This window comes from Canis lupus, chromosome 15 (genome assembly GCF_011100685.1).
Source record: "Canis lupus familiaris isolate Mischka breed German Shepherd chromosome 15, alternate assembly UU_Cfam_GSD_1.0, whole genome shotgun sequence".
Lineage (NCBI taxonomy): Eukaryota > Metazoa > Chordata > Mammalia > Carnivora > Canidae > Canis > Canis lupus.
Genome location: NC_049236.1, coordinates 14,746,361 through 14,773,335, shown reverse-complemented (window position 1 = coordinate 14,773,335; position 26,975 = coordinate 14,746,361). Strand labels below are relative to the sequence as shown.

General features: G+C 40.3%; 3 protein-coding genes across 14 annotated transcripts in view; 1 reads left to right on the top strand and 2 right to left on the bottom strand.

Moving 5' to 3' along the window:
• GPBP1L1 (GC-rich promoter binding protein 1 like 1) overlaps positions 1 to 9,164 on the bottom strand; it is a 61,555-nt gene extending 52,391 nt beyond the window's left edge. The window contains exon 1 of one of the 3 annotated variants that reach the window (XM_038558212.1): positions 8,963 to 9,164. The gene's annotated coding sequence lies outside the window, so the exon portion shown is untranslated. Of the gene's footprint in view, positions 1 to 8,360; positions 8,536 to 8,962 lie in introns of those variants that run through there. The other 2 variants (XM_038558211.1, XM_038558210.1) reach the window with 2 other exon arrangements.
• On the top strand, positions 9,132 to 14,812 carry TMEM69 (transmembrane protein 69). 4 transcript variants are annotated; one of them, XM_038558216.1, is made up of 3 exons: positions 9,132 to 9,705; positions 12,276 to 12,396; positions 13,800 to 14,812. In XM_038558216.1, the coding sequence occupies exons 2-3, from the start codon at positions 12,355 to 12,357 to the stop codon at positions 14,505 to 14,507; spliced, it is 750 nt and encodes a 249-aa protein (XP_038414144.1). In that variant the 5' UTR covers positions 9,132 to 9,705; positions 12,276 to 12,354; the 3' UTR covers positions 14,508 to 14,812. The 4 variants fall into 4 exon arrangements, with proteins under 4 accessions (XP_038414144.1, XP_038414143.1, XP_038414142.1 ...); XM_038558215.1 differs by having other exon boundaries at positions 9,132 to 9,974; XM_038558214.1 differs by lacking the exon at positions 9,132 to 9,705 and adding an exon at positions 10,099 to 10,386 and having other exon boundaries at positions 12,297 to 12,396.
• The window catches only part of IPP (intracisternal A particle-promoted polypeptide), a 47,928-nt gene continuing 33,240 nt past the window's right edge, over positions 12,288 to 26,975 (bottom strand). For 5 of the 7 annotated variants that reach the window (XM_038558203.1, XM_038558202.1, XM_038558206.1 and 2 more), the window contains one exon: positions 17,993 to 20,194. In XM_038558203.1, the coding sequence (XP_038414131.1) occupies positions 19,970 to 20,194 (225 nt within the window). In that variant the 3' untranslated portion in view covers positions 17,993 to 19,969. Of the gene's footprint in view, positions 12,441 to 17,992; positions 20,195 to 26,975 lie in introns of those variants that run through there. The other 2 variants (XM_038558204.1, XM_038558207.1) reach the window with 2 other exon arrangements.

The following is a 26,975-nucleotide window of genomic DNA, read 5'->3' as shown; positions in this document are numbered from 1 at the left end:
AAAACGTAGAAATTTTATATTATGTAAATTATATATCAATAAAGCTGTCTTAAAAAAATTAGGACAGGGGCAGCCCGAGTGGCTCAGCGGTTTAGCGCTGCCTTCAGCCCAGGGCGTGATCCTGGAGACCCAGGATCGAGTCCCAAGTCGGGCTCCCTGCATGGAGCCTGCTTCTCCCTCTGCCTGTGTCTCTGCCTCTCTCTCTGTGTGTGTCTCTCATGATTAAATAAATAAAATCTTAAAAAAAAAAAAATTAGGACAATGATTGGTAAGGGATTGGGAACTTTTAGTGCAAAGTAACACCATGCAAATTAATTTCTTGTTGCAAGGAGAGAAGATTCATTGTTTAATATATGGATCAGAGACTACTATTACCTTAATCCAAGGATCAATCTTAGCATTATGAAAGTAGGTCAAAAAGGTATTATGTGTTTATAAATATGATGCGGAATGATATAGCTATGATGTATCCTGGCTAAAAATGTTTTGATGTAAACCTATCAAGTTTTTAGATGTACACTTTAGAGAAAAACACAAGAATTAAAGGAACAAAATAAATGACAGCACAGAATGCAACTGTACAAAATCATTCTCATGACAGAGTCCTCTCAAACTCAGTGTTACTAAAAAAATAAGGACCATGCTAGATTAAAGAGATAAGGAAACAAAAGTGTTACATGTAACAAGATCTTGGATCAGACACTAGTACTGAAGAGCTAGCCTATGATTCTATTTTAGATCAGCTGGAGAAACTTACTTATCTATGTTTTTAAAGATCTATTTATTTGGGCAGCCCTGGTGGGGCAGTGGTTTAGCGCCGCCTTGCAGCCCAGGGCGTGATCCTGGAGACCTTGGATCGAGTCCCACGTCAGGCTCTCTGCATGGAGCCTGCTTCTCCCTCTGCCTGTGTCTTTGCCTCTCTCTCTCTCTGTGTCTCTATGAATAAATAAATAAAATCTTAAAAAAAATAAAGATCTATTTATTTATTTGAAGGCAGGGGACGAGGGGCAGAGGAAGAGAATGTTCATGCAGACTCCCTGCTGAGCTCCAAGCGATCCCATGATCCATGAGACACAACCTGAGCTGAAACCAAGATGCTTAACCCACTGAGCCACCTAAGTGCCCCCTGGGGGAATTTAAATAGCACCTGGATGTTAGAAAAAAATGAACATTTATTCACATTGAAGAAAGGGTATCACCAACAAAAAAAGCAAGTTGCAAATTAATCTCGTTTTAGTAAAATAAAAATAAAAACTTACATATATGTGTTTAAAGAAAGATATGGAAAAGTGCACCGAAAGTTACAGTAGCGATTTCTGGATGAGGAGAATGTTTTTATTTTTGCATATGTATATCTCCGTTTTTTTTTTTTTTTTAAGATTTTATTTATATATTCATGAGACACACAGAGAGAGGCAGAGCCAGAGGCAGAGGAAGAAGCTGGCTCCCTGCAGGGAGCCTGATGTGGGATTGACCCCGGATCGTACTAAACCAAAGGCAGGTGCTCAATTACTGAGTCACCCAGGTGTCCTGCATATGTACATTTCCTAGTATTCTATCCAGCAAAATACTGCTTTTATAATAATAAAAGAATCTTTAAAAGACAGAAAATCACACAGGGAGCTTTAATAAACTAATGGTGCACAAGCCTTACTCCAGCTAAATTTTAAAAGGTTGAGCACTACTGCTTTAAAAAATTGGGAGTGGATAAAAAGGAAAATTCTTGTCTAAGATTGTCTTTAAAAAAGACATATAAGTTTTTCACTTCATAAATGAGGAGACTACCCTAAATAGAGGGAATCACAAACAAAATCTTCTACAAGGAGCAAATTATATTAGCCAATTTTATTAATCAAGGTCTTTGGTTAAAAAAAAAAAAAAACTATACTTAGGTAGACTAAACAGAAAAGGAATTTATCAGAAATATATTGAAAGTTCAGAGAATGAATGAGCCTCCTTGACTTTGCAAACACGCACAGTCAAAAATCACCAACCAAGGTCACACCACAGGAAGAGTTGCTTAGGAAATTGCCCTGCTAGCACTGCCACCAGCCAATAAAATGGATTCTAAACTGCCCTTGCTTCTCTGCATCTCTCATTTCAGATTCCAGTCCCCACTCAAGTGTCTGTGACTTGCACAACTTGGGTCACAACTGTCAGGTGTTAAGGACAGAAAGTGTATGTGTAAGGCATGTATATGTGTGTACACATCAAGTTACATACACACAGCCTTTCCAGCTTCCTCTCCCACTAAGATTCACAAAAAGGCAATATATGAAGGGGGTTAAAATAGTAAACAGTCAAAAGAAATAACGAAAGTCACTTAAAAACCCAATTAGAATGTCCAAAACAGGAATCTTGCCAGTCTTTGCATCAGTAATAAACTTTAATCATTGTGCCTTCTACTTCATTGTTCCAAAAAAATTTCCTGAAAGTAATTTCACAAAATGCAAAAATTTTCAAGAGTAAAATTTACTTTCCAGATAATCTTTCCAATATTGTGTCATTCAACATTTACGAACATTTCCTGTAACCATAACTAAACACTCACTATCCCACTGATAGAAATGGAATTTAATGCAACTACAAAAGTTCCAAGTAAGAATGGTATGGTACAGAAATACATTATCTAATGCAATCTGACACATTAAATTCTGGCTGTAAAATTCAAATAACTACGTGCATTAGATTTATGCAAGTATCTGAAATTCTAAGGTTTAAGAACCAGCAAAAATGTTTTTACAGTATTTTCTCCAAAGTGACTATATCAACTACACTACAAACAAGCCACTAAGTAGTGATAACTTTTATCAAATATCTGCAGCTATGCTGACCCTGAAGGACTCAAATTCCCTATTAGAGAATAGACTGTCACATCTAAAAACTATACTTTTTTTTTTTTTTTAGGATTTTATTTATTTATTCATGAGAGACAGAGAGAGAGAGAGAGAGAGAGAGAGAGAGAGAGAGAGGCAGAAACATAGGCAGAGGGAAAAGCAGGTTCCATGCAGGGAGCCCAATGTGGGACTTGATCCCGGAACCCCGGGATCACGCTCTGAGCCCAAGGCAGACGCTCAACCGCTGAGCCACCCAGGCGTCCCTACATCCTTTCTTTAATTGAGAGGTGTAATAGTAAATACTATATCACCAAACATATATTTTTACTTCAAATTCATTTTACTTTACAAGCATTTCTAAAAATTTCTTCTCAAGAATAAACTTTGCTTTCAATCCAAACATTTAAGCTAGAAGGGCAGACTGGATCTAGCTGGTTCTAGCTGTGTAACTGGGCAAGTCATTCCATCTCTTTTTTGGTTCAAATCTTAGTAGTGTGGAGACTGTTGGAAAGTTGATGATTAAAGGGTGACTATAAGTAGTGTTAAGAATACTCCGGGAATGGGATGCCTGAGTGGTTCAGTGGTTGATCATCTGCCTTTGACTCAGGGTCTGATCCCAGGGTCCTGGGATCAAGTTCTACACCAGGCTCCTCACAGGGAGCCTGCTTCTTCCTTTGCCTACAACTCTGCCTCTCTCTGTCTCTCATGAATAAATAAATGAAATCTTAAAAAAAAAAAAGCACATACCTGGATGTTTTCCCTGGGAGTGTAAGGGGAGAAGTGCCTGGCCTACATACAGTCCATGTTCAAGAGGTATCAGGAATAAAATGCTTAAGGGGGTTCAGAAGGGGGCAAAAGCAATAGGGGGAAAAGTGGCTGTTGTTGGATTTTTCTTTTTTTTTTTTTAGATTAATTCGTGAAGGAAAGTGCAGAGGTGGAGAGAGTTTTAAGTAGACTCCTTGCAGAGTACAAAGCCCAACTCAAGGCTTGAGCTCACAACCCCAGAGGATCATGACCTAAACCGAAACCAAGAGTCTGATTGCCTAACTGACTGTGCAACCTAGGTACCCTGGGGAAGAACAGTTTTGAGAAGAAAAAATTTCAAACCAAATAGGCTGAGAAAACTACTCACTAGTAACCAAAACTAGAAAACAAGACAATTGCAAACCCAGCACACTCAGCTCAATTTTATATACAAAAATACATACTATGAAGAAAAAAAGGACCGGAAAAAAACTGCCTGTTAAAGTAAATAGTGGGTTGGCAAACCAAACCCTCCATTTTATATGCATATCAAAGGAAGATAAATAACTCCTCTAATTCCTCTATGCTGCTCAATTGAGAAATTTTAAGAAAGTGATACATATAAGACCTACTGAACCAGAAAAAAACTCCAAATGCACATAATCACCTATGAAGTTGTCTTCTCTCCTTCCCCCAACAAATCTCAATGTAAGAGTCAATACCCAACTACCAGCTTATAGGAATTCAGGAAAATCTCAAATGTGGCAACTACGCAGGATAAATAACCTGGTTTCTTCAACAAAAAACAAGGAAAAAAAACCCAGAAGAAACATACAAATTAAGAGGTTTGAAATAATGTCAGTAATGGTATGTGGGAACTGGATTCTGATTCAAATAAACTAGAAAAAACAACAGAAAAATACCTAAGACAGAAAGAAAAAAAATAAACTCCACATGCAGTAATCTGCTCAGATGTCAATAAATTTCATTTGGTTGGTAAAAGGACATTCATTAAAGACAATTTTATACAGTTTATTAACAATTATGAAGTGCATTGCTTTAAGAGCTCTACAAATATTATTTGCCCCAATAACCCTCTAAATTACTATTATTCCCCATTTAACAGAGGAAGAAACAGGCACAGAAATTTCACTTTAAACTCTCTCCCACTCACAAAGTTCTAAGTGGCAAGGCAGAGATTCAAATCCAGGCTATATGTAGTCCTTAATTAAAATAATATCTCTCTACATGATGTGGTCCAAACTGAGCTTTAGAATCAGAGAAAGGTGCCTGAATTCTGACCTCTCATGTTAGGTAAATTACTTAACTTCTTGGAGCCTCTGTACACTCACCTGTTGAAGGGTTAGTATCTATTTTTAAAAAGAATTTTGAGGAATGAGATTATATACATTGGCCTCTACTACAGCCTCCAGCTTTATGAAGCCCACAATAAACTATCCTTCCCATCGGACCTCATAAGACTAATTAAAAAGTAGAGCTAATAATTCATAAACATATAGCAGGAACATTGGAATGGCTCTGCCTTTTAATTAACTAGCCAAAGAGCCCCCCAAACAACTTTTCAACATACTTCAAAGAGCAATAATTCAGAAAAGAATTTTTTATATAATGAAATTTAAACTTACAATCAGAAGAAACAAGAGTCTGAAATCTGAAGTACAGCCAAACTTAAATGAATTTGATTTTTCTGAAAACAAAATGTATTCCACACAAATAGACCTATTGCTCAGAAAAGTGTACTAAAATTTTGTTCATGCTGGTGATTCTCTGGCCTGACGTCTGATTAACATAAGGCAAAGCAGTTTTATCACAGAAAAAGAAGGTAAACATAACGAGTACGTTAAAAGCCAACCCCTTTAAGAAAGATAGCTTTCTATGTTGTCATTCTGTAACATTTTCCACTTATGTTAATCTACTAAATTCTTCGGTGGCAAAATGTTTTATGGTCATTTAGGTATTTCTCATCCTTAGCACCCAAAACTGGCTCCACAGTAGAGCCTGTAGCATTTCTTGAAATGGGGAAGAGGGGCTAATTGTTTGCTTTAATAAAAGAAAATAATGGACTTTTTGAAATATTTACCATTTATCTGAAATCACCTATAAAGATTCAATTTACGTAACAGCAATATTTTACCTCCTTAGTTAAGATTACCAATGGATGAAAGTTCAGTTATTCTTGAGGAACTACTTTTCAAGTTTGAATGTAGCCAGTTTTGTTTTGGGGAGACTTCAATGGGAAATAAAAATCAGAGTCTGATTTAGAAATGACTTGGACAGCTAGGTCTCAGCATACCAAACATTAAACTCCAGACAAAGACAACTACAGTCGTATGTGAGGTAACATGATATCTATGTGCCACCTAGATTTTTCCTCCCATCTATTTGAAAAACCATAAATAGCCCACCATAAAATTTACCTTTTCCATGAAGTACTTTTTTAGTTGGGATCCTTTAAAACTGTTGTACCAAAATAAATAAATAAATAAGTAAATAAGTAAATAAGCAAATAAGCAAATAAGTAAATAAATAAATAAATAAATAAATAAATAAATAAATAAATAAATAAATAGAACTGTTGTATCTCCCACCTTTTCCAACAGTCTTATTTTAATCATTAAAGACAGCACCCATAATGGTTAAGCACAATGACTTAGAAACAGATTGCTTAGGTCCTTGCACATTAGTTATCACGGTTAGTAAGTACATACAATTTAACCATAAAACAAAGATATGCAATCTCCTGAAGAATGATTCATAATTGTGTATTATATCTTTAACTGAGAATTTAAAAATGGATTAATGAATTAAGCAGAAATGTGTTTCAGATTTCTTATCATTACAAACTTATTAAAATGGTTGCATGTGCCCTTCCTCAGCCAAGCTTTTAAACAGCCACTGATAAGAAAACTGGTGAATTGCATTTATACAAAATAAAAAGGCTTCCTAACATCAACCTCCCATTTCAAGAACTCTGAAACTATCCAGAATCAACTGAAAAAATATTTATATCAACATGTACAAACCATTTTGAGTACCCAAGTTTTAGTTGTTCAGTAGGCAAACTGGCAAAACAGAATGCAACGGACTTGTTATTTCTATAAAGTACTTCAAATATTTCTCTCATAAAATCACGAAAATTATTTAAGAAAAAAAAATTCCAGGGGAACCGATAAACTTTTGTGTTGAAAGAATGTATTAAGGTAAAGTGAAACTGACTCCCTAGGGAAGATGACAGCTTATTTTACTATTAATTACCAAGTTCTCATTCACAATTAGCATTTTATTATTTTTACCTTTTACAAAGATTGCAACCTGAAACTGAAGCACCTTTCCAAACCCTGAAGTTATCTGTTCTTGGTTTCCATTCTATGCCTTTGTGTTTTAAGTTAAATTTCTGGATCTAATAGTTTAAAAAAGGGGGGTGGCAAACAAAAAAGACAGCCTTTTGTTTGAAAGAGCACAACAATCAGGAGCTCCACATCTAAAGTTCGTTTTCACTTGTCTCACCATTTGCAACAAATATCCCAAACTTAAGAGTACCGTGATTCCCTTTCAAGTATTACACAGAAAAGGCAAAAAGTCCGCCAAATTAGAAATCTAAGTCTTTAGAAGACTACCAATCACTTTACTTTTTGATGGGATTCACATAGAAACGTGTGACTTCTGTTACTAAACTAAAACATGAACCACCATTAGCTGGTTTTTTTTTTTCCTGGTAAGCAAGAAGTATCAAAGTTAAGAGCAAGTATTTCGACAAATATGACAAACCAACCTCAGAGCACAAAGTTGGCTGATAAAATTACCATCGTAGCACAATTTCAAAACTATAAGCAACCACACACACACACACACACACACACAACCGCACCCACTCTTACGTAAACTTTTCGAGTAAGCAAACTTCTTTAGCCTCACCTTTGTTTTCACCTAGCAAGGTCCCTTCAAGACAAGACAGCAATTGCAAGATCAAAACATCCAAAGATTCAGTTGCTGTCCTCGTAGGACAAACAGCCAACAATTTAAGACATGGTAACGTATTTAAGTTACCGAAGCTTAGGGCACTTCCCCAAGCTACAGCCATTTTAGATTCAGCCTTTCTTTTGAATTTCACGGGGGGTGGAGAGAGGTAGATTTAAAACAGAAAAAAAAAAAAAAATCTAGTTAAAACTCTTCAAGATCGACTGGTTTTTCGGGGGGAGGGAAGTAATCCGTAGGTACTGGAAACCGACTTAATCAAAATCAAAGAAAACACCTTACCCCCAAGAAGGACCTAAAACGCTGGTGGTCAAAGCTCCTTTTCCCCTCAGATGCCCCACAGCGGACTTAAACAATTTTCTTACTCCTTAGGTTTTCCTTCGTTGGAAAACAAAAGCCCCTGGCTCTAATTTGGGAAGGAAGGAAAAAGGAACCCGTAAAAGCAAGCCCCTCAAAAACACCAACAAGCCGGAACGCCTGGAGAGGAGCCAGAGAGCCGCAGGTGAGCGTTCCGACCCGGAGACCAAAGTTGAAGTAGGAGCTCACGGGCAAAGCCGCCGCGACCTCGGCTGCAGAGCTCCGCGCGCGGGGGGCGGCCGGAGCGAACCGCAGCACCGCGGGCCCTCGGCCGCTCTCCCCGCCCCGGGCCGACCTGCACCAACCACCTGTGTGAGAGCCTCCTTCAACTAGTTCCAGCAGCCGGCCCGTTGGGCACCGGGCGGAGCCCCGCGGCGGAACGACTCAGGATCCCCGACCGCTCCGTCGTCTGGAACCCCCACTCACCCGGCAGCAGCGGGGCTGCAGCTAGGGGCCAGACGCGGCGTCTGAGGGCGCGTCCCCAGCTTCCTGATCCCGCAGAGGTGGAGAGCCCACAACCATAACAAAGCTCTTCCCAAAATGGCTGCCCGGCCCACACGGCGCTGAGGGGCAGAGGCGGGGAGGAGCGACGACCGGCCCGGCCCTCCCCCCTCCGGCCCCGCCTCACACACGCCCACCCGCTCGCACCGCCCACAGGAGCGCAAGCGCAGGAGCGCCGCTCGGGTGACCCTGCCGGCGCCCCACGCCGCCAACGTTCCGCCGCGTGAACGGCAGTTATTCCCCGCGCGGTCCCCACCCCCCACCCGCCGCGGCTCGGGGCAGTGCGCGGCGGCCCCCACCCCTCTGCGGACCTGAGTGCTGGGCCTTCCCTCGCGCCGCCCCCGCGGGGGTGACCCGCCGAGTTTGGAACCCCTCCTCATTCCCCGGCCCAGCACGAGGGCCTGGATGCGAGTGAATGAGTGGGTGGGTGTGTATGTGTGTACCGCTTTCCCCGCCCCTTCAGCCTCGCGTACCCCACTTCTGGGCATGCTCGCGTCCCCAAACTACCCGTACAAGTACTAGCAAACCGGTTTCGTAGGATCGTGTGTGTGCCGACCCTTCCCACCTTCCGCTCCTTCCTTCCTTCACGTGCGCGCGTCGTGGAAGACTCCAGCCCCCAGCGGGGTGCGCGGCGGTGCTCTGGGGGCCTGCGCGCCCGGGGCGCACGCGCTACCCGCTGGGAGTGGTAGTTCCGCCCGACGGCTGGCGTCGCGTCCCGGGCCCGGCGCAGGGCGGGTTTGTGTCTGGAGCCTGCTCCTCTGCCGGAGCGGAGAAGCTGTTTCTCTGACCCAAAGTCTCATTGGGTGTCGCACTACGAGAAGGGGCGGCGCTGCCCTGGCAGACGGAGAAGGAAATAAAAGTGAAAGCCTAGCGCTTACTCCGAACAATTCACGGTGGGCCCATCCCGCACGGAACGCTGAGCCGAGTGACGGCAGGCAGGCAGCCAGGAAGCTGGTGACCTAGGATCCGGAGGAGTGGGAGGAACTGGCCGTGGCCAGCCTGGGCCCTTTCGGCTGTTTTCAGAAGGACGCTCAGATTGCCTGGTGCTCTCTTCTCTGATTGACTTAGCAAATAGAAGACCACTCCGTCCGAGGTCACAGAGCCGACAAATAAGTAAAAGCAGAGGGTGACGGAAGGAATAGTCGACTTTTCAGATCAACCCTAAGCCCAAGATTGTGATCACTACACCTACCACGGAAGCGAAAACCCTACTCTTTGTGCTCTTTATTTTACTTAATGGAGTTTCCAGGTCCAAGCAAAGAGAATGGAAGTAAAAACAGTTTTTGTTTTTCTGAGTAGTTCAGGAGCCTAATTCGGAGTAAGATGTGCCCCATCGATCCTTGAAACCCTGTTATGGGTTTCAGTGATGGCAAGCAATTTGGCCAAGTCACACCTGCCCTAGACTCCAAATCTCTCCAACCTAACTACAACACCATCATTGTTGACATTGTTTCAGTAGTTGTGCTCTACCTTCCCGAACTCTGAGGGCCAGGTTCTGCTGGCTGGGAAACCTGGAAGAGAGAGGCAAGGGCCATCGAGGTACCCTACAGAGTTCAAAAGCCGGCTTCCAGAATTTTTTTTTTTTTTTAAGGTTTTATTTATTCATGAGAGACACAGAGAGGCAGAGACACAGGCAGAGGGAAAAGCAGGCTCCATGAAGGGAGCCCGACGCGGGACTCGATCCCGAGACCCCAGGATCACGCCCTGGGCCGAAGGCAGGCGCCAAACCACTGACCACCCAGGGATCCCCAGAATTCAGATGTAAAAAAATGACCCAAGATGGAAAGCCCGGAATGGGAACCAGTTAGCTCTGGTTAGGTCCCCACCCGGACTCTTTTTCTTGTTCTCAGGAAGTGGGCGGGCACTGTCAAATCCCACCCGCCGGAAATACGTTTTCGTGAGTTTCTGGCTGTTCTTGCGGCTCAGTTTTCCATCTCCGGGTTCGACACTGGCAAGTATACTTCTATATACAGCAGAGCTGCTGGCACAGGGTGCAAATTGGGGAGTGGAGGTGGGGCTGGGACCAAGAGTTGACAGTAAATCAAAGCCACGGGCACTGTCGGACAAAGCGTCCCGGAGATCCTTGCGTTCTTACCGCGCGCCTTTTTCTCTAAAGTCGGCTCTGAGGCTTGCAGTTCGCAACTGTTTCCTCCGGCAGTGGCAGCATCGGGCGTTTTCACCTAAATTGAGCGGATTAACCCTTGGGTCTTTGCCCTTAATTATCTCACCAGTTTCCGTCCCCAGGCTATAGGCTATCACTCTTCTATTCAACACCCAGTAGTTGAAAAGCACATGGTCACAGTACACAGGGAGTCCCCGATGAGAAGAGCGCTTTCAGATTTTTAAGGGGAGTGGTCTGGAAAGCCCTTATGCAGGTGATTTTGACCAAAATCAACGTACAGTGAACGTACAGTGAACAATCAGCGTACAGTGAGTGTGTAGGCCCTGCAGATGTGTTTGGAGGTCAGGAGGTGGGTGTAAGTGCCATCTAAGATCTCCTCAGAGGCCCAGCATAACTTACCTCCCTGCGTCTTTATGTTATAGAATGAAAGCATTGGTGGAATACAGGATTTCTCTACCTGGCCCTAAAAGCTGTGACCTAGAAATCAGTTCAATAAAGCGTTTAGGTAGCAAATATGGGTTCTGTGTCTTTTAGACACCTCATTCTCCTGATTAAGAATGAAATTCGTATAAAACACATCTGGATCCATATTCTCAACCACTTACTGAAGGCTTAGGTTAGAGTTCTTAACCATTTCCTCTTGTGTACGGTGGGAATATAGCTAATATTTTTTGAGCGCTTACTTTGTGTCAGGGACAGTTTGCAGCTCTTTACATATATTCATTTAATTTTACAACGACCCTATGTAGTTATTTTAGTTCTTCATTTCAAAAATGAGTAAACTGCAACATGACAAAGCTAAATAACTTTTCCAAAATTACATACCTAATAAGTGGTGGAGCCAGGATGCCAACACAAATTGTTTGACTCCAAAATCTTCACTCTAACCTAACAGGCTATAGTGTCTCTCAGCACCAAGTTGATGAGGTGGTTGTATTTTTAAATGAGTTAATAGGGCAGCCCTGATGGCCCAGCGGTTTGGTGCCACCTTCCGCCCAGGGCGTGATCCTGGAGACCTGGGATCGAGTCCCACATCAGGCTCCCTGCATGGAGCCTGCTTCTCCGTCTGCCTGTGTCTCTGCCTCTCTCTCTTTCTCTGTGTCTGTCATAAATAAATAAAATCTTCAAAAATAAATAAATGAGTTAATGCAGAGTGCCTGGCTGGCTCAGTGACTCAGTGTGGGGGTTGTGAGTTCAAGCCCTACATTGGGTGTATTACTTAAAAATAAAATCTTAAATGAGTTGAGGTATCTAAAACACATAGTTACAGTACTTGGTTCATACAATTGAACTTGGTTCAATACAATTGTATTAATTGCTATTATTCGTTATTTTGAGCCTAAGCCCCACAGATAGGGTAAAAAAAGAGAACAAGAGAAGCTATAACCTTCAGTTTTAAAGGTAAGAAAACAGTGCTTCAAGGAAGCAATTTACATAAGGTAACACAGCTGGGGAATTATAAATGTAAAACACAGATCTTCTGTCTCTGTGCATTACTTTTCCTGTTACACCAAACAGCAAAAGATAAATTAATGGTTATGAAAAGAAAAGGATGTTTACTTAATGTATTAGTGATTTCTGCAAAACATTAATGATTATTTTCAAAGGAAAGTGTGTTATATGGAAAAAATTCTTTAGTTCCTACTTACAAAAAAATTATGCATAAAATGAAAAGTAAGTGACATCTTGTTTTATTTTGCAACATGCTTCTGATTCAGCTCCTCCACCTAGATGTAAAAATGCATTAATCAGAACTGCCTGGCATCTTCCTGAGCAAGACTTTCAGTAGTACCCAGTATGCTTCATTTCATCCAGAAGTTTCCTCAAGCATCTTCAAAGGTTGGTTTATCCAGCAAATATTTGCTGGCATTGATTCACTGGGGCTATAGCAGTGAAAAAAAAGACAAAATCCTTATCTTTATATGTTTATGTAATAGGGGAAAGGGTGAGTAAAAAATAAGTAAAATATTTAATATTGCAAGTGGCAAGTCCTCTGGAGAACAAAAAGCAGGGAAGGAGAATAGGGAATATCAACAATAGATTTAGGATTGCACTTTAAAAATAGAGTCAATTAAGCATCTGCTTATTGATTTCGGTCTTTTTTTTTTTTTTTTTTTTTTTAGATTTTATTTATTCATGAGAGACACACAGAGAAGCAGAGACACAGACAGAGGGAAAAGCAGGCTCCTTGAAGGGAGCCCTAATGTGGGACTTGATCCCCGGACCTGGGATCACGCCCTGAGCCAAAGGCAGATGCTCAACTGCTGAGCCACCCAGGCATCCCTCAACTCAGGTCTTGATCTCCTTACTTCCACACTGGGCATGGAGCCTGCTTGAGATTCTCTCTTTCCCCCTTTGCCCCCACCCAATGCTCTCTGTCGAGAGAAAGAAAAGAAAAAAGAAAAGAAAAGAGAAAGAGAGAGGGAGGGAGGGAGGGAGGGAGGGAAAAAAAGAAAAAACATAAAGACATAGCAAGCAAGACGAAAAGCAGAAAGATAAGCTAAGCAGCAGACAGAAAGACAGAACGACAGAAAGAAAGAAGACAGACAAGAAAGAAAGAAAGAGAGGGAGGGAGGGGAAGGGGAAGGGAAAAGGGGAGCAAAGTAATAGGTTAGAATTCTAGGCAAAGACAAGTAGAAACGAATGGAACTATGGAAAGTATGCAGTGTCTCTAAAGCTAAGTTGGAAAGTAGACTGCTTTCTCTATATAAAATAGCATTCCCACAGTAATTAATGCTGCTTCTTTTGCAGGTTATAAATAGCAGAGGCAGTTTAAAATGCCAAGTACTAGGGATGCCTGGGTGGCTGAGCGGTTGGGCGCCTGCTTTCGGCTGAGGTCATGTCATGATCCCCAGATGCAGGATCAAGTCCCGCATCAGGCTCCCTGAGAGGAGCCTGCTTCTCCTTCTGCCTGTGTCTCTCATGAATAAATAAATAAATCTTTTTAAAAAATGCCATGTAATAAAGATATAGTCTTTACCTGTTCTCCTTTCAGATATTCCTCTTATGGGATAAGATTAGTGGTAGGCTAAACACATCACTAGGTTTCTATTTGCATGTTGTATAGCTGTTTGCTAGCCTTAGCTAGCATTAACAGCACCCTGTAGTCCAACCTTTCTGTAAAGTTTGATGTAGTAATAGAGGGTAGATGGTTTGTTTTTAAATTGTTTCAGTTTGGGATTAACTAAGACATTGTGGTTATTAAAAAATCTTTTTATCTACTGGTTTTGTTTTTTCTGTAGATGCTGAAGTATCCTTTCCCAGTCCGACTAGGAGTCAGCAGAATTGAAACACTTTCTCTCAAGACATGTCACCAGCAGAAATTTTCCCCTTTGTTTCCAAGGCCTTGGTTTTTCTCATCATTTCCAGTGTATATGAGGAAGACACAGTACTATCATACTTCCCCATGCAGCTTTAAGAAGAAGAAGCAAGAAGTAGTTCCAGCCAAGCCACCACTCACCATCACTTACCTGCTTGACAGCCCAAAGCCAGCATTATACATAACTCTGGCAGGACTAATCCCCTTTGTTGTTCCACCAGTGGTCATGGTGATGACAAAGACCTATATCCCCTTATTAGCTTTCACTCAGATGGCTTATGGAGCCAGTTTCCTATCTTTCTTGGGAGGGATCAGATGGGGTTTTGCTCTGCCAGAAGGTAGTGCAGCCAAACCAGACTTTCTCAATTTAGCTAATAGTACAGCTCCTGTTGTGTTCTCATGGTTTGCCTTCCTTATTTCTGAAAGACTCAGTGAAGCTATAGTCACAGTAATAATAGGTTTGGGGATAGCATTACACATTGAACTTTTTCTCTTGCCACATTATCCCAATTGGTTCAAGGCCCTTAAGATAGTAGTCACTTTAGTGGCCTTGTTTTCATTTATAATCACTTTACTAGTTAAAGAAATTTATCCAGAGAAAGGACCCAAGAGACCTGGTCAAATAGAATAAATAAAAAACTACTCTGTAGATGACGTTAGCATGTTGGCTATAAGCCTTGGAATGTTTTGTTTTAGCATCACCTTTTTCCTCCTCCTGTTTAGCTTTTTTTCTCCATCAATGGTTATTTATCCTTAACAGATTATTTTCATTTCTAGAAATCTTTATTGTCAAATATTTACTTGATTGATAACAGCTTGAAAATCCCTAACAAGTCATTTTCACTTAACAGTTTTTGGTCTTTATGAATATATATTTTAATGTTTTACTTTTTTAAAAGAATATAAAATAATAAAAATGAAAATCCCTTTTGTTGAGCCTTATTATGATCATTGAAAAAAGACAGGCACATTCTCCTACAAGAGGAAAACTTTGTATCCATCAGTGTGAAAATAATAGGTGGTTCCGGTGTGGAGTATTCATTGCAACTGGCCCTGGGGATTGCGTTTTGAAGCTCATTTCATCTGGTATAAGCTAGTTACATGAGCTGAAAGATTCTGTGGCTCTAAAGTCAGGAGGAAGCAGTGTCATGAGGGGAAGCCAGGTTCAAAGAAAAGCTGGACATATTTTCCAGTTTTTATGGACACAACTTCATCTCCAAAGAACACCAGCTAGTCAAAATAATTTTTTTTAAATTTTTATTTATTTATGATAGTCACAGAGAGAGAGAGAGAGAGAGAGAGAGAGACGCAGAGGGAGAAGCAGGCTCCACGCACCGGGAGCCCGACGTGGGATTCGATCCCGGATCTCCAGGATCGCGCCCTGGGCCAAAGGCAGGCGCCAAACCGCTGCGCCACCCAGGGATCCCTAGTCAAAATAATTTTGAAGAATAAAATTACTAGTATATGGGGGATCCCTGGGAGGCTCAGTGGTTTAGAGCCTGCCTTCAGCCCAGGGTGTGATTCTGGAGACCTGGGATTGAGTCTCACATCAGGCTCCCTGCATGGAGCCTGCTTCTCCCTCTGCCTGTGTCTCTGCGCCTCTCTCTCTCTCTATGTCTCTCATGAATAAAAATCTTTTTTAAAAATTAGTATATGTAAACTAGGGAAAGTCAAGATGGAGCCATCTTTTTAATTTTTTGTTGCTTTTTGTTTTGCCACCTTGATGTTCTAACAAACAGGGCTCTTTAGTTTTACTTATTAACTCAAAAAGAAGCTTTTTAATTTTAAAAAATTTTTATTATTTTTAAATATTTTATTTATTTATTCATAAGAGATACAGAGACAGAGAGAGGCAGAGACACAGGCAGAGGGAGAAGCAGGCTCCGTGCAGGGAACCTGATGTGGGACTTGATCCCTGGTCTCCAGGATCAGGCCCTGGGCTGAAGGCGGCCTCTGAGCCACCTGGGCTGCCCCAAAGAAGCTTTTTTAAAACAAGCAAAAGCAACACCTTAGATTCTAACTTGAAAACTTGGTCTCTTGAGCATCTTATAAAAAAGGAAAAACATTCTAAATAGCATAAGAATATAAATCAGTAAAGTATCAAGTGGTATGTTATCTTTGTATAACTCAAATATTAGTCTGGGGATCCCTGGGTGGCACAGCGGTTTAGCACCTGCCTTTGGCCCAGGGCACAATCCTGGAGACCCGGGATCAAATCCCACGTCGGGCTCCTGGTGCATGGAGCCTGCTTCTCCCTCTGCCTGTGTCTCTGCCTCTCTCTCTCTCTCTGTGTGTGACTATCATAAATAAAAATAAATAAATAAATAAATAGACAAATTACAAATATTAGTCTGAATTTCATAAGCTGAACTGTATTTTCTCCATGTCCCCAATATCTCAGAATGTGACCTTATTTGGAGACAGGTCTTTACAGAAGTTATAAGGCTAAAATGAGATTTTAAGGGTAGGCTGTAATATTACTGGTATCCTTATAACAAGGAAAAACTTGCATACCAGGAAAATGCCACATGTACATGAAGTTAGCCATCCAGATTCCTAGGAGAGAAGCCTGGAATAGATGCCTTCCTTTTAGCACTTAGAAGGAATGGGCTACTAACACCTTGATTTTAATTTTTTTTTTTTATTTGTTTATGATAGTCACAGAGAGAGAGAGAGAGAGAGGCAGAGACACAGGCAGAGGGAGAAGCAGGCTCCATGCACCGGGAGCCCGACGTGGGATTTGATCCCGGGTCTCCAGGATCGCGCCCTGGGCCAAAGGCAGGCGCCAAACCGCTGCACCACCCAGGGATCCCACACCTTGATTTTAGACTTCCAGGTTCCAAAACTTTGAGAATAAATTCTATTGTTTTAAATTTCTGTGGTACTTTGTTACAGCAGCCCTAGCAAACAAGTACACCACCACAGAGCTAGACCTTGTTCTGATCATTGAGAAGCTTACCAATGAAAGCCCATAGCTGAAACCACCACACAATTCTTCTTTATTAATACAAAGAATAGTACACGACAGCCGGATATTGAAGGAAGGAAAGCTTATCCTCTTCAGATCTTTCTCAAATCTACTAAGTGTTTTCGTGAAGAAACTTAATTCTTTGCTTCTAAATTGCATGAGGACTACACAAAAAAACTTATCTAATCTCAAATTCATCATCTTTCAGAATAGGGGCAAGTCACTTTTAAGCTAACTGCCTGATTTCACTAAACAAAGGTAGGTAAGGGCAGCCCTGGTGGCGCAGCGGTTTAGCACCGCCTGCAGCCCAGGGTGTGATCTTGGAGACCCGGGATCGAGTCCCACGTCAGGCTCCTTGCATGGAGCCTGCTTCTCCCTCTGCCTGTGTCTTTGCCTCTCTCTCTCTAGCTATGTCACTATGAATAAATAAATAAATAATCTTTAAAAAAAAAAAAAACACAAAGGTAGGTAAATGCACTTTACAAGTGAATTACAGTGTATGATTCTTTAAAAAAACTGATTTTAAAGTACACCTGACTTTAAGTACATTCAACAGGATATTTAGAAGTTTATTAGATTGTCAAATATTTTGGAGGAAGATCACATTAGTAGCTGCTCAGAAGACAAATTTATTTTTCTTAAGATTTTTAAAAAATTATTTATTCATGAGACACACAGAGAGAGAGAGGCAGAGACACCGGTATAGGGAAAAGCAGGCTTCATGCAGGGAGCCTGACATGGGACTCGATCCCTGGTCTCCAGGACCACACCCTGGGCTGAAGGCAGCGCTAAACCACTGAGCCACCAGGGCTGCCCAGAAAACAAATTTAAATGTAAGAAGTAAATGTGCAAGTCCCTAAATGTAAAATAAAATAATAAAAAATGAGCAATCCTAATACAGTTGGGTAATCTAGGAAGACTGGTAATATACTAAGTTAATAAACACAAGGAAAGGGATGCCTGGGTGGCTCAGCGGTTGAGCATCTGCCTTTGGCCCAGGGCATGATTCCGGGATCCAGGATTGAGTCCCACATCCGGCTCCTTGCAGGGAGCCTGCTTCTCCCTCTGCATATGTCTCTGCCTCTCTCTCTGTGTCTCTCATGAGTAAATAAATAAAATCTTTAAAAAAAAATAAAATAAACACAAGGAAAAGCAAAAATTAACATACTTTATTAGTAGATTATTTTTAAAACCATATCATTACCTAGAAAATAATAAGCATTTTTACAATAATATATTTACAAGGATTGTTAGGACATATTAAGCCCAAACACAGATTGTCTTGACATGTTTCTGCCACAGCAGTACAAAATGCCTCCCTTCACAGTGCCATTTTAGGTTGGTACCAGGCAATAATGGGAATTAAATTATAGGAATATTCTGTAAATCTCTTGAACCAAAATGCAGATTCTCTGTAACTAGAAATATTAAAGGCACATTAATTAGAGTTTAAATAATCTACAAATTATCTGTCACTCCTTGACATCTTATAGATCTCAACCAGGCATCTATGACCCTTCAGACTTTAGGATACCCCAAAGAAAGGGACACAGAGCTTTCTGTCTGTACTACATAAGCTTTTCTTAATACATGCATATGGTTAAGTTATGAAAGAAAGTATCCTTGTGGGTCAATCCAAATATTTTGGATGTGAGTGCTACCTGAATCTTTAATGCTTACCATCAAAGATTTTCTATCTAAATAAGATGCTGATGCCTATATAATTATAATAATACACTTAAGGACTTTAGGAAAGAAAAGGAAATCAGGGGTGCCTGGCTGGTTTGGTCAGAGGAGCATATAACTCTTGATCTTAGGGTTGTGGGTTCAAGCCCCAACCTCGGTGCAGAGATTACTTAAAAACAAAATCTTAAAAAAAAAAAAAAAAAAAAAAGGGAAAAGGGGAAAAAGAAAAGGAAAAGGGGAAATCAGGGATATACAAATCAAATCCTGGAATCACTAGATAAACCTAAATGTATGCAAGACCTTTAATATGAATGGCTCTAAACGACTAGTAGAAATAACTAAAAGTGATGGTCAGGTACACAAAAAATGTTCCTCTCAGAACTGGACAGATAACCATTCTTTAGAATGTTTCTCAAGGGAAAAACGAAAAGTTTTGAGAAGTAGTTCTGGACCACAGGCCTTTCAACTTAACACTTTTATCAATGTCTATAAATAGCTTCATAAGTACCTATAATTCCACGGTCTCCAAACCAGGCAGTGGCTTTCTACTAAGTTCATACTTAGGATTGCCCAAGTACAAGGAAGTTTCACAAAGCTTGATAGTCTAATAAAATCCCCTCTTCCCAAAGCCAAGCAGATATTTTTGATAACCATTTAGAAATTAGGAAAGAAATTTAATAAGTACATACATCTCACTGGGCTCTGTCACCCATTATATCATCCAATTGTACTAAAGGACTGTCACTAAGAACCTCCTAGTAATTTCTCACTTGCACTTTCAGCATTAAGACAAAAAAAATAAGTGAGCAAAAGCTTTTTTAATCCTGTATTAACAGGCAAAAATTTATTTATCTATATAAACATCTATACAGATAGGTAGATATTTCCCACATGTTCCTCCCAGTATATCTGGTGCCAATAAAAAGTTTGGGACTAGTGAAAACTCCTAGCATCAAATAAAAAGGGAATTGTTTCGTTGGCTTTTCTCCGTTAAGTTCAACTGTGGCCATGGAAAACTGTCTGTAGATTGAACCATGAATCTACAGACATCTTTAAACTGCTCACTGATATTCCTACAGTACTTAAGGGTCATGTTACAGCATGGTTTGCACTGGAGAAGCATGAATGGGGCTATTTGCCAAGAAGCTTCTAGCAAATCATTTTTACAAATAGGACTCTAAGGGGAGAATTCTAGAGCATAAACAGCATTTCTATTGGTAAGCTTGGCAAATTTGTGTGAGTTCTTTAATATTTAGGATATGTTCCATATTTCTCCTTACTCAAATTCTTAGAAAAATCATTCTTTAGTCATTTATCTACCAAATACATGGAAAATTCAGTAGAATCAGAGGGTCCTATCACCAAATACATGTGTGACTTGCAAAGGGTCAGATCCTCTATTTTCAAAATGTTTCTTGTGCTCCCTTATGCTTTATATTTCATAGTACAGCAACACCTCCTTCACAACGACTGGTGATCATGTTACCGATTTCTGTCCATGTATCTGAATGAGGGTTATAAACTTCAACTGAATCCAAGGTACCTGGAGCCAAGAAATCATGGCTGGAAGATCGACCTCCAGAAACATACAGAAGCCCATTGACTGCCACAACACACATGCCTGCTCTAGGCACTTTCATTGAGGCAACTTCAACCCACTTTTCCTGGTTAAGAGAAAAAAAGCAGAATCATAAAATTATAGTAAAGAAAACTGCTGAGAAATCACATATTCTAATTCTTTTATATACTTAAATTTCAAACTCAGGGTCTAGTCATAAATATATATATATATATACACACACACACACACACACACACATATATATAAAACATTTTCTTTTTTTAAGAATTTATTTATTCATGAGAGACACATTGAGAAAGTCGGGACATAGGCAGAGAGAGAAGGAGGCTCCCTTCAGGGAGTCTGGCGTGGGACTCAATCTCAGTACCCTGTGATCACAACCTGAGCAAAAGGCAGACCCTCAACCACTGAGCCACCCAGGTGCCTTATACAACACATTTTCTGGACGCCTGGGTGGCTCGGTGGTTGGGCATCTGCCTTTGGCTCAGGGTGTGATCCCTGGAGTCCTGGGATCAAGTCCTGTATCTGGCTTCCTGCATGGAGCCTGCTTCTCCTTCTGCCTGTGTCTCTGCCTCACTCTCTGAGTCTCTCATCAATAAATAAATAAAATCTTAAAACAAAAATTTTTTTTCAAATGAACTTTTGAAAAAAAAAAAAATGAACTTTTGAGCAGGTATAGACAAAGTAGCAAATTTAGAGGAAAACAACTGAAAAACATGTCTGTGATTAACTATAAATCATGATCAAGAGACAATCTAGAAATCCTATATAGGAAGACATTCTGTGAAATTAGTTCTATGGAATACAAGTAGGTAATGCACACACACAACACAAATCCAATAAAGCTCCAAGGAGATAAAAGCTAATATACAGAATGGCTTTTAAAAAGCTTTAATATAAAAAAAAAAAAAAAAAAGCTTTAATATGCTAATGACTCGGGATGCGTGGGTGGCTCAGTGATTGAGTGTCTGCCTTCTTCAGCTCAGGCTCAGGGTGGGATCCCTGGATCCAGGATAGGGTCCTGCATCGGGCTCCTTTCGGGGAGCCTGCTTCTCCCTCTGTCTGTGCCTTTGCCCACCCCAACCCCCATGTCTCTCATTAATAAATAAATAAAAACTTTAAAAAAATTTTTTTAGGGGCAGCCGGGGTGGCTCAGCAGTTTAGCGCCGCCTTTGGCCCCAGGGCCTGGTCCTGGAGACCCAGGATTGAGTCCCACGTCAGCAGGCTCCCTGCGTGAAGCCTGCTTCTCCTCTCTGCCTGTGTCTCTGCCTCTCTATGTCTCTCATGAATAAATAAATAAAATCTTTAAAAAAATTTTTTTAAATATGCTAATGACCCTTATAAATCTCCAAGAGAATGTTGCTATCACACTTGCTGAGTTATTGACCATGGAATCCTTTTTTGCAAAGACCACCTAGTGGAGTTAATAATTTTTAAAACATTTTCAGAAAGGTAGTATAGATCATGGGTTGGAAACTATAGCCTACTTTTAAGAATGATCTTCTGGGTTAAAAGGTTATTTTATAAAAGAAGACTATTTCAACAGTGTTGAGGAAACTGGATAGCTACATGCAAAGAATGAAACTGGACCACTTTCTTATACCATATACAAAAATAAGCTAAAAATGGATCACAGATGTAAATGTGAGGCCTGAAACCATAAAATCCTAGAAGAGAGCACAGGCAGCCATTTCTCTGACAGCCATAGCAACACTTTTCTAGATAGGTCTCCTGAGTCAAGACAAAATAAAAGCAGGATGCCTGGGTAATTCAGTGGTTGAGTGCCAGCCTTCAGCTCAGGGTGTGATTCTGGGGTCCCAGGATGGAGTCCCACATAGGGCTTCCTGCATGGAGCCCGCTTCTCCCTCTGCATGTGTCTCTGCCTCTCTCTCTCATGAATAAATGAATAAAATCTTAAAAAAAAAAAAAGCAAAAATAAACTATTGGGATTATATAAAAACAAAAAGCTTTTTTCTGCATAGCAAACAATGAAACTAAGACAACCTACTGAATGGGAGAAGATATTTGCAAATGACATATCTGATAAAAGGGTTGCTATCCAAAATATAAAAAGTACTGACTGTTACAACTCAATACCAAAATCATCATCATCATCATCATCATCATCCAATTAAAAAATGGGCAGAGGGAAGTTTGGGTGGCTTAGAGGTTTAGCACCTGCCTTCAGCCCAGGTCGTGATCCTGGAGACCCAGGATTGAGCTCCCTGCAGCCCACATCGGGTTCCCTGCAGGGAGCCTGCTTCTCCCTCTGCCTGTGTCTCTACCTCTCTCTCTCTCTCTCTCTCTCTCTCTGTCTCTCATGAATAAATAAAATCTTAAAAAAAAAAAAAGGGTAGAAAACATGAACAGACATTTCTTCAAAGAAAACATATAGATGGCCAACAGACGCTCGAAAAAATGTTGAACATCAGTCATCAACAGGGAAATGCAAATCAAAACTACAATGAGCTATCACCTCACACCTGTCAGAATGGCTAAAATTAAAAACACAAGATGGGGCACCTGGCTAGCTCAGTTGGTCAGGCATGCAATGCTTGATCCTGGGGTTATGAGTTCAAGCCCCACATGGGGGCAGACATTACTTTAAAAAATAAAAGTAAAACACAAGAAACAAGAGTTGGTGAGGATGTGGAAAAAAGGGACCCCTTATACACTGTTGTTGGGAATACAAACTGCTACAGCTATTGAGAAAAACAATATGAAGTTTCCTCAAAAAGTTAAAAAATAGAACTACCCTACAATCCAGGAATGGCACCACTGGGCATCTATCTCAGAAATACAAAAACACTAATTCAAAGGGATACATGCACTCTATGGTTACTGCAGCATTATTTACAATAGCCAAATTATGGAAGCAGCTCTGGTGTCCATTGATGAATCAACATACACACCGAAATATAAAAAAGAATTCATAAAAAAGAATGAAATCTTGCCATTTGCAACAACATCAATGAAGTTAGAGAATATAATTCTAAGTGAAATAAGTCAGAGAAAGACAAATACCATATGATTTCACTCACATGTGGAATTTAAAAAATAAAACAAACAAGGGATCCCTGGGTGGCTCAGCGATTTAGTGCCTGCCTTTGGCCGAGAGCATGATCCTGGGGTTCCAGGATCAAGTCCCACATTGGGCTCCCTGCATGGAGCCTGCTTCTCCCTCTGCCTGTATCTCTGCCTTTCTCCCTCTATCTGTGTCTCTCATGAATAAATAAATAAAATCTTAAAAAAAAAAAAAAGGAAAAGAAATAAAACAAACAAGAAAATGAATTAAAAAAAACTAGAGACAAACCAAGAAACAGACTCTTACTATAGAGAACAAACTGATGGTTACCAGAAAGGAGGTGGGATGGAGGATGGGTGAAATAGTTGATGGGGATTCAAGAATGCACTTAACATGAAGAGTACCATGTAATGAATAGAATTGGTGAATCACTATATTGTACACCTGAAACTAACAGCACTGTATGTTAATACTGTAATTAAAATATTAAAATTAAAAACTTACTAAAATTTTAAAAAACTTAATAAAAATAAAAATTAATTAATTGAAAAGTAAAAAATAAAAAACCAAGAATATGCCAAAAGAAGAAATTTTATGTAGCCTGCAGGCCTAAAATATCCACTATCTGTCTCTCTCTCTCTTTTTAAAGATTTTATCTTATTTATTTATTTATTTATTTATTTATTTATTTATGAGCGAGCATGCATACATAGGAGGAGGAACAGAGAGGGGGAGAGAGGGAGGGGGAAAGAATCTTAAGCAGAGTTGGAGCTGAGCATGAAGCCTGATGTGAGGCTCAATCTCATGACCCTGAGATCATGACCTGAGCTGAAACCAAGAGTCAGTTGCTTAACTGACTGAGCCACCCAACATCCCTAACTGTCTAACAAAAGGTTTACTAACTCCTGGTACACACTATTCCCTGAAGAAATTTCAATAAGCTGCTACCAAAATTACTCATAATGTCCTTCTCTAGAGAAAATATCTATACCCAGAAAACAGGAAAGCTAATAAAAGTCCTGAGAAATAATCAAGAGAGAAGAGAGCAAGTTGCCAGGTAAAATAAGAGTCTGGAAATAAAGCATATGATGAATAGAGTTTACAGAAACATAAAGGGTGAACACTGATTATTCATCAATGCTAAAAAGCTAACTTTAAAAAATATATATTTTATTTATTTCAAAGCCCTAATGTGGGGCTCAATCCTAGGACCTCAGAATCATGACCTGACTGAAGGCAGATGCTAAACCAACTGAGCCACCCAGGCACCCCTGAAAGTGAACTTTTTGAGGACAGGAACTTAATGAGCTTCACATCCCAGGACCCAGCATAGCACTAGCACATTACAGACAGTCAATGAATGTTTGCTGATCTGAATTTAAATGAAAATCAGAGATACTAAAACTAGAGACAATCCTTTGAAATTGAAGGATCTTTATTAAAAATTGAAGACTATTTAATCATCTAAAATTACAGAATACATCACTGAGGTGGCACATCATTCACAGTTGAAATGAATACTTGCATTTTATGTATTTATCTGGAGAGAGAGTACGTGAGTCGGGGTGGTGGTGGTGGGGAGGAATAGGGAGGAGAGAGAAAGAATCCTAAGCAGGCTCCATACCCAGTGCAGTGCCCAACACATGGCTTGACCTCACAACCCTAAAATCATGTCCTGAGCCAAAAGCAAGAGTCAGACACTTAACCAACTGAGCCACCCAGCACCCCCCAAAATACTCATATTTTAAAAGGGATATTCAGGGATCCCTGGGTGGCGCAGCGGTTTAGCGCCTGCCTTTGGCCCAGGGTGCGATCCTGGAGACCTGGGATTGAATCCCACGTCAGGCTCCCGGTGCATGGAGCCTGCTTCTCCCTCTGCCTATGTCTCTGCCTCTCTCTCTCTCTGTGTGTGACTATCATAAATAAAAAAATTAAAAAAAAAAAAAAAAAAAAAAAAAAAAAAAAAAAAAAAAAAAATAAAAGGGATATTCAGAAAAATTGGGGAACCTGGGTGGCTCAGTCCATTAGGCGTCTGCCTTTGGCTCAGGTCCTGCTCTCTTTCTCTCAAATAAATAAAGTCGATTAGGATATTGGAGTTATGTTTATCATTAGGGAGATCTAACCTTTGCTCCCCTACAGAAATGGCTCTTGACAAAAATAAAGGAGCTCATCCCACAATGTTTACCTTTCATTTTTATCAGTGTATTAGAACTATAGTTTGCCTTTTCTCTTGAGTAACTTTCTCCTGACCAGATACATGTTTTACATTATCATTAAGATTTGGATCTATAAGACTTCAGTAGACTGTAAATAACAATACCATTTTAGATTTATGTATGGAAAAACCAAGGTAACTCATTAGTGATTAGCACATACTTTGAAATAAAAATGTTTGTTTCCAGCAGTATAGAAAAATTAGCAATAGAAAGTGCCCTCAGAGAGTTCATTTTCTAAATTCCCAAATAAGATCACATAGAAGGTAAAAGGAATTTGTATTTTTTTTAAAGATAAGCTGTATCTTTTTTTTTCAAAGATTTTATTTATTTATTCATGAGAGACACACACAGAGAGAGAGAGAGACATAGACACAGGCAGAGGGAGAAGCAGGCCCCATGCAGGGAGCCCAACGTGGAACAATCAATCAATCCCGGATCTCCATGATCAAGCCCAAGGCTGAAGGCAGCACCAAACCGCTGAGCCACCTGGGATGCCCGGTAAAAGGAATTTGAACTACCACCCAAGTTTGAAATTTGTAAGAAATAAGAATCAAAATCATGCTTTACAATAAGACAATGCCACTCTTGTCCCTTCTATTCAACACTGTAATGGAGGTTTTAACCAGAGCAATTGGGAAAGAAAATGAGGGATGCCTGGGTGGCTCCGGGGTTGGACATCTGCCTTCAGCCCAGGGTGTCATCCTGGAGATCTGGGATCGAGTCCCCCATCGAGCTCCCTGCATGGAGCCTGCTTCTCTCCCTCTGCCTCTCTCTCTGTCTCTCTCATGAATGAATAAATGAAATCTTAAAAAAAAAAAAAAAAAGGAAAGAAAACGAAATAAAAGGCTTTGAGACTGGAACAGAAAAAGTAAAATGATCTCTTTTTTTTAAAAGATCTTATTTATTTATTATTTATTCATTCATGAGAGACACGGGGGGTGGGGGGTGCAGGAAGAGAGAGAGAGAGAGGCAGAGACATAGGCAGAGGGAGGAGAAGCAGGCTCCAAACAGGAAGCCCCATGTGGGACTTGATCCCAGGACTCCAGGATCACGACCTGAGCTGAAGGCAGACGCTTAACCGCTGAGCCACCCAGATGTCCCAAATGATCTCTATTTATAGAAGATATGATTTTATATATAGAAAATCCTGAGGAATACACACACACACACATACACACACAATTATCAGAGTATGAGTACTGTAAGGTTTCAGGATTAAGATAGACAAAAATCAATCGAATTTCTATGCACTAGCAATGAAAAATCTGAACATGAAATTAAGAAAACAATTTATAAATATCATAAGGAATAAAATATTTAGGAATAAATTAACCAGTAGAGTGCAAGTAACTTAAAATTATAAAATACTGTTGAAATGAATTGAAGAAGACTAAATAAATAGAAAGACATTCAATGTTGAAGATGAAAAGTCCTAATATTGTTAGGATAGCAATACTCCCATAATGATCTCTGATTCAATGTAATCCCTATTAAAACCAAGCTAGCTTCTTGGTAAAAACTGAAGCTGATGGGAAGCTTGGCTGGCTCAGTCAGAAGAACACATGACTCTTAATCTTGGGGTTGTAAGTTCAAGTCCCATGTTGGGTGTAGAGACTACTTAA